The sequence below is a fragment of the Macadamia integrifolia genome, chromosome 3, assembly GCF_013358625.1.
Source record: "Macadamia integrifolia cultivar HAES 741 chromosome 3, SCU_Mint_v3, whole genome shotgun sequence".
Taxonomy (NCBI): domain Eukaryota; kingdom Viridiplantae; phylum Streptophyta; class Magnoliopsida; order Proteales; family Proteaceae; genus Macadamia; species Macadamia integrifolia.
The window spans coordinates 23,768,601-23,775,843 of record NC_056559.1 but is presented as its reverse complement, the minus strand read 5'-3'; the positions used below and the strand labels follow the sequence as shown (position 1 = coordinate 23,775,843).

At 36.5% G+C, this 7,243-nt stretch overlaps 1 protein-coding gene across 2 annotated transcripts; it reads right to left on the bottom strand.

Moving 5' to 3' along the window:
- Positions 1 to 1,331: 1,331 nt before the first annotated feature.
- Positions 1,332 to 4,406, bottom strand: LOC122072761 (uncharacterized protein At4g08330, chloroplastic-like). Of its 2 annotated transcripts, XM_042637162.1 has the most exons (3): positions 4,223 to 4,406; positions 3,994 to 4,105; positions 1,332 to 2,100 (listed from the first exon to the last, which is right to left on the bottom strand). In XM_042637162.1, exons 2-3 carry the CDS (start codon positions 4,080 to 4,082, stop codon positions 1,710 to 1,712), a joined length of 480 nt encoding a protein of 159 aa, XP_042493096.1. In that variant the 5' UTR covers positions 4,083 to 4,105; positions 4,223 to 4,406; the 3' UTR covers positions 1,332 to 1,709. The 2 variants fall into 2 exon arrangements, with proteins under 2 accessions (XP_042493096.1, XP_042493095.1); XM_042637161.1 differs by having other exon boundaries at positions 3,994 to 4,405.
- Positions 4,407 to 7,243: the final 2,837 nt, after the last annotated feature.

Below are 7,243 nucleotides of genomic sequence, written 5' to 3'. Positions count from 1 at the left end.
TCCTTTCTTTCCTAGATCCTTTTTTATATTATTTTCTTCTCTTGGCTTCAAACATAGCCTGAAAATTTCATACTAAAAAATCAAATATATGTAATCAATACCCATGTGACTTTAACATTAACTTCAAATCATTCCATATTTGGTTATAAAATTTCATTTTACTTTACATTCAAAACCATTTGCTATAATATGTAAAATAAAATTACATGTAAAATATATCATTACAAAATATGGTTAAAAAATTAAGTAGTTTATACCATCATATGGGGTAATAATTATAAACATTTCTTTTAAAAGTATGAAAATTTTACTTCCTTTTCCTGCATTTTAAATTCCCATTGCAACCAAACGGAACCTAATTATCCAAATAAAGTTTGGCCTGCGGTGATGTTGGGCTTGCCCAGTTTTCCAAGCCCAAACCTACTGTTGGGGGCAGGGCGCCCACCTCCCCTTCTGGTGGGACCAACTTGACCAAAAAACCCTAAACAGCTTTGGGGCAACAATCTCTAACTTCGTCGCGGAGACCTTACCTAGGTGAGACCAGTTCTTGGAATCCTTCAAATATTTGATGTGCCAAGTCTAAAGAAACCCAACACGAAAAACTGAATGAAACAATTTTCATAATCCAAAACCAACATCCAACTGTAAGGCCATGGCTATGACTAATTTATCATAGGGTAGGCAATCTCTAGGATTATGGAACAAAAATAGGTTTGAGAAGATGCTTAAAATTGAAAGTGCTACAAAAAGTTTATAAAAAATGAAATGCCAGTTTCTAATTATATGAAACTTTATAATCATTCTATTGATGAAAAAGCAAGTTCGTTAACACAAACCAGTATTTCAGTAGACAATAATCTAAACCTTATAACAAGCATGTGAGCTTTTTTTTTTTTTTTTTATCGAAGAAGAAAAATTCAATAACTTAAAAGATAATTAGAAATATCAATGTTTGAGCTTGTGCTCAAGATATAAATTAGTTTGGTCATAGTCATATGTGCTATCCTACCTAATAAAAGTACCACATCATTGTTGGGTATGAGCCAAAAATGAGTATAAACAAACATGCATAGACATTCATATAAAGGGGAATCGCGCTCCAAGTGAACTGCTGTGCAGCAAAAAACCCACTCACAAGGAGACCTCATGGCTGTTGTCTACTTCACCTCCCTACCAATAAAGAAAGAGAAAAAGGCATTGATTCCCTAAGCATTGCACATAGGAGGGGCCTTCTTGTCCAAGCCAAATACAACTGTGGGAGATCAAGGGGGGGGCTCAAGCTATCTCCCATATAGCTCAATGAAAAAACTGAAACTTTCTATACCGAAATGGACAACTGAAGAAACAAGGTATATACCAATAAATATGAGGGTATTAGCAATATAGGCCATCCACAAAGACCAAAAGACCTTTACATAAAAACAAAGCTGTGATCGTCAGTAAGTTCAACTACAACACAAACCCTTCACCATTCAACAATGCAGCCTCATCCATAATTTATCGGTTGAGGATGACAATCATTAATGGAATTCTCACCTGTAGGACCTTTCCAAAGCAATGAATTTGACCAAAATGGTGATGAATGATGATAACTCTCACACTCCATTCCAAAATAAAGATAACATTTCCACAGTCCTCAAGCCTGCCTGGTTGTTTGATGGATCTTTAAGCAGGCCATGGCATACACAAAGGAGTCCTGCCAATGTACATCAAATAACCAGAGGAACACCAGAATCATCCGAGGATGAGGGTTGTAAAGCACGAATTTTGACATCATACTTTCTATAAACAGAGTTCACATTTGCTGAGCTGATATCCGATCCATCGGATTCAAGGCTTGAAGAGGCCTCATAAGCATGACCAATATGGTTCCCACATTTACGGCAGAGAATCTTCGTTCTTCGGCGGAACAAACCCCAGGAGTGCTTGGAGATGAAAAAAGGTATGCAGCGGAGCTCATCAATTTGAGTGAATCTGCTCTCATCAATTGAGAAGAATGATATGATCCCTTTCTTCATGGATTTTCCATATTTAGATCCAATGATCGAGGTGTTCCGATTGGAGGAACTCAAGTTCAGTACATACCCACAAGAACCACAACTGCATCATAAACAGAGAATGAATTGTGACTAAAAAAATTAAAAGCGATCACCAGCATCCATCTAACAAACACATCAATCATGTCTTCTACATAATTCAAAAAGGCAAATACTCAGATTATGAGAAAAACAACCGCTAGGAATAGAAAGATAAAACCAATAGAGTAGTTAAACTAGAATGAAGAGAATAAAGAAAGAATATGTGAGCTTTTATGGCCAAGTTTGTATATGTTCCAAGGAAGCTCCCCAGAGCTACTAGTGCCACCAGCAATAAGCCATTCACTGCTGGAAACACTAAGAACAGCAGACTGCTCAGGGGGAACTTGCCAAAACAGTCACTGTATCTCTCCATGGTTCAAATTTGTGAGGAGCACTCCATGTCAATAGGGATAAGTTTATGGGGATCAAGGGACTGAATTGGGTTGTCCAGTAGTGTCTTACAATCTTACCTTGCTTCTATCCTTTATATCCCTAATTCCCTTGCTTGGAATAGACAATGTCATTTAAATTTCACTCCCAGATCCATATTACCAAGCCCTCTTAAAATCAGAAAGCATTTGATGACCGATGTTGGAGTTGTTTTTCCACTTCTGCTGAATATCAAAGAGAGATTTGTTTTCATCTTTTAAGTCAATGCAATGCCATATATGTCCCTAGACCGCTATCCTGGGAAGCCCATTCCAGAACAAGCTGGTCAATAAGCCTAGGTAAAAGTCAGGTCTGGGTGAAAAGTAAGCCTGAAATGCTGCATGAGTCATTAGAATCAAGTTAGTGTCAGTTATGAGTGTATATAGTCTCATGAACAATTAGTTTATTGGTTAATATCATAATTCCGCTTGTACTTGAACTTCCTCAAATTTATGGCTTAGTCACAAGAGAAAATGGGGGAGAGAAACTGATTAAGTTTTCTCACTACCATGCTGATTTTATCAAACCAGAGGGACCAGGAAAGAAAACCAAGAGACTGTTAGAATTGGATTGAAGTGAAGTAAGGAAAGAAGATATGAGTTTCTATACCACATGAGGTTCTAGAGCACAGTTTTGAAATGTTCTCCAGAAACTTTCCAGACGTCACCGGTGCGAGGAACAACAGAATACTTATGGTAAACAATCCCAGACAGCCACTAGATCTCATTAGGGATTTTTTAAGAAGTACCACTAAACATTCCAGCAGTGCTTTCTTGGTGACCAAACTCAGAAAGATGATGTGATCAAATTAGGAATTCTCACAGAATGCAACTATGAAAAAATGCATTGAATCTGGACAGAGTGTAACTCACTCAAGAAATAGATTGGAATGATGAATAGGGGTCAAGTAAGCTATCACTTTTAGTCAATTCCACAACTCAAGCAAATCAAACAAACCGAACAATAGATTTGTATGATGGTTAGAAATCAAATTATGGACTAGAATTCCCTTAATTCCACAAATCAATAAAATTCGTGTAGTGGTGTATCATTTGAATCTTTTGATCACAACTGAGATAAATAAATTAAATGATTTATCAAATCTTACTTAAACCATATAAATCTGTCAATCCCTCAAATCGAGCACCCTAGCAAACCCGGTGGCTCAGTGAATGGGTTACATCTGAATCATCTTGGTCACTGATATGGCAAATTAATTTAAGTACCAGATTAACTCCAGGTAGTCTGGTTCGCAACTCAATAACACAATTACCCCCATCAAATCTGCTAAAAGCTTAAAACCACTACCCGAATAGGCGCTCACAACTTCCAAACTCAAAACCCATCCGGTCTCGCATTAAAACTTTATTATCAATCATCTGGGTTCAAATTAAAAAGAACAGACAATCTCTAGAACCATTCAAAACTGTAATTTGAAGTCTCAACAGTAGATGAAACAAGAATAGCTGATCCAGAGAGAGTGTACCTATAAGTGACATCTCTCTGAGACGTCGACGATGAGAATTGGGGATGATGATCGTTATATCCGTTGGTATAACCGTCCTGTATAAACATCTGAAATCTCTCTTTGCCGGATACTATGATGGTAACAAAATCTCTAGAGTTTAGCGGCTCAAAAATCAAGTGAGACACGAAGTAGAAAAGAGGGATCAAGGGAAGATCATGGAGGCGAAATCGGGGAAGTTAACGCTCACCTCTCTGGTTCCAAATCCAATCAAAGCAATAGTTTCAGTTTCAGAAACGATGATTCCGATTTCGAAGTCGGAGCGTTCGGCGGAGATTACTGAGAAGTTGCTTTACTCGCTTTTGCTTCGCTTCTCTCTCTCTCTCTCTCTCGTCTCTAAAGACCACTCTTTCAGTTCTTCACCCACGATGAGCCGCGGCTTGTCGTTTTTCTATAATAACGTTAACGAAGTGTAACGGACGGGAACAGAATAAGCAACTAGAGAGTGTTTTGGTAATTTCATGGTTAAGTAAATCAAATATTTTAATATTATAGACACGTGGAAATTTTTCATTGGAAATGGTGTTAAGACAGGACTTACGCCATTTTACTTTTTTGGGAAAAAAAGAATTGAACACGTTATTTTGATGGACCCACGGTTCCCACCTTATTAGGTCAAGTTCTGTTGCTTACATCAGACGTGTCAACGGATGGTGTACTTAAAAAAAAAAATCTAATGACACCTATAAACATGTTTTGAAACGAGAGACCAGATCCTTTCCTACACCATGATAATCTGGAACAATCTTCCACCATTGAAAGCTCCACACCTAATGAAGGATTTGATATTGTTGCAAGAGGTCATAGTTTAGGAGAAGATTGGGGATCAATCACTTATGCAAAATTTCTACTAAAAAAAAAAAACTTGTCAATCTAATGAGCAACACCAGTGGTGGGGGGGGGGGCAATGGAGGGGTGCATGTAAGCATCTTCACTGCACGAGATGGAGGGGCCAATGTGGTCTTTCCTTGTCTGCTTATGTATGTTACATATAACACCAGACTAGAAAGGTTCTTTCTCAAAAAACAAAAAAAAAAAACCTATGCAAAATAAGATATAATCATATTTAATGGATCTTGCACCAGTGTAACCGTATAATGGTTGATATTAAGGGTAAAATTAACTTCTTCTTTTTTTTTGTAACACAATTGATAAAAAAAAAAAAAAAAAAAAAAAAACCCTTCCAAAGTGACCTTACACAGTGGATACTTTTTAATGTCTAAATTAAGATTAATGTCGGTCTTAATACCAATATTTAAAACAATGGGTCCAAGTGAAACAAGCTCTTGCTTCTCCTTAATAGGAGAGGAAATATTATGCAAACCCTTCCATATCAAGTGAGGAACTTCATTCTTTTATGACTATCCAAAGTAAGGAATTTCAAATAGGGGAAAACCCTTTTTTTTGGGTGCAAAAAGGAAGAAAAACTTTAATGCCTTAAAATAACCCTAAGTTGATGAGCTTGTTAATAATGTCCTTTTTTTTTTTTTTAATCAATCCTAAAGAAGGCCCATAGGCCACTAGGTCGGTGCCCAAAGTTTGGGGTTGTCGGACCAAAGGACGAGAGAGTGGCAACCAGTACTACAAATGCGGTGGGTTCTTTCAAAATAGAAAGGCCTAAGGCCTACTATAGTACTAAGACGAGATAAACGCAAACCAATTGAGCAACTCAATTGTCCGTGGTCCACTAGTTAGAGATGCATAGAAGGTAGATGTAGTTAAATTGACCATTAGATAGATAATGCATATCGAAAATGCCTTTTGTATGCATTATTGGAAGACATTCTAAGCCAATAATGCATTCAAAGAAATATACCAAATGTAGCATTATTCTTTCAAACATAATCTTCAACATCTGGACCCAATATTTATTTATAGTATATTTGTAATTTTATCTCCTCAACCTCAATATTTTGTGGGTCCTAGGTACCCCATCCCTTGAAGATTTTCGAGTCTAAATCATTCTTGAAGAGAATGAAATATAGTACCATACTTTGACAGCGTTAAGAATCATATAGTGGACATTTGAAATTAAGGCTATGTTTGATTTGATTTTTGGAATACAGTGTATGCTATATATTGTAATGTAGCTTCTCTCAAGCATACGGTGTATGTTATATATTGAGTTTTTCTTATCACTTATCATGTTAGTGTAAAACTGAAGGAGCAATTCTCTCATAATTAGGAAATTATATCATATGGAATCCCCATCCATCAAATTTTAAACAACCGGCACAAAATAACTCATCTTTTAGTTATTTGTATACATTATTGAAGGCTAAAGACTTAGAACCACCCGATCTAGCAGGTGACTCCAAGGTCAAAAGGCTAATCACCATTTCTATCATAGGATTTGTATTGGCTGTGATTGGATATATATATTAAATTTCCTATGAGTATGTCGAATCTGAAATATTTTGACATATTGAATGTTGACATTCTTCATCAGAGAAGAAAAAGAACATTGACCTTGATGTGAAAGATCTACGGAGGAGTCAACAAGGGCCCAAAGTCACATTTCTTGGAAAACAAAGAAATTGGTGTAAATCAAGTGACCAACCATCAAGTAAATACTCCACCAAACACTGCAAACCATGAGACCAAGGCCCAGATGTGTAAACTGCATTTTAGAGCTTTGGAACTAAAAGAATGAAAAGTGTTGCATAGCCACGAATGAAATTCATCCGTTTCAGCCTCAATTCAAGCACAGAAAAGAGGAAAAATATTAGCTTCAGTTCACTTCTTACTGCAGTCCCTTCTAAATTCTGCCTCATATTGTTTTTATCGGCACAAGTCATCATGCCATTTTTGCTATTAAAGATAGAGAGGAATGTAGGATCTTCCCACCATTTTTATTGAATAATCGGGCTTTCAAAAACTTGCCAAAGGGAGTCATACTTATTATACCACATGAAATGACATGACAATTCTTATTGTTAGATAGATAGTACTTATCTGAACTAGTCATGTGTCAAATTTTAGAGTCTGATTTAATCACATACTGTCTTGTATACCCACCTAATGGCATGTGCCCCTATGAATTATATCCATACACACCTACAACTATTGTGGACTATGTCATAGTATTTAATGTTTAAACATCTAATTTATCACTAGGCAAATCCTATTTGAGAATAAATTTTACATGTGAATAGGGGACCTTAGGATCTACTTGTTCACAAATTTAGGGGATCATTAATCTGTCACATGA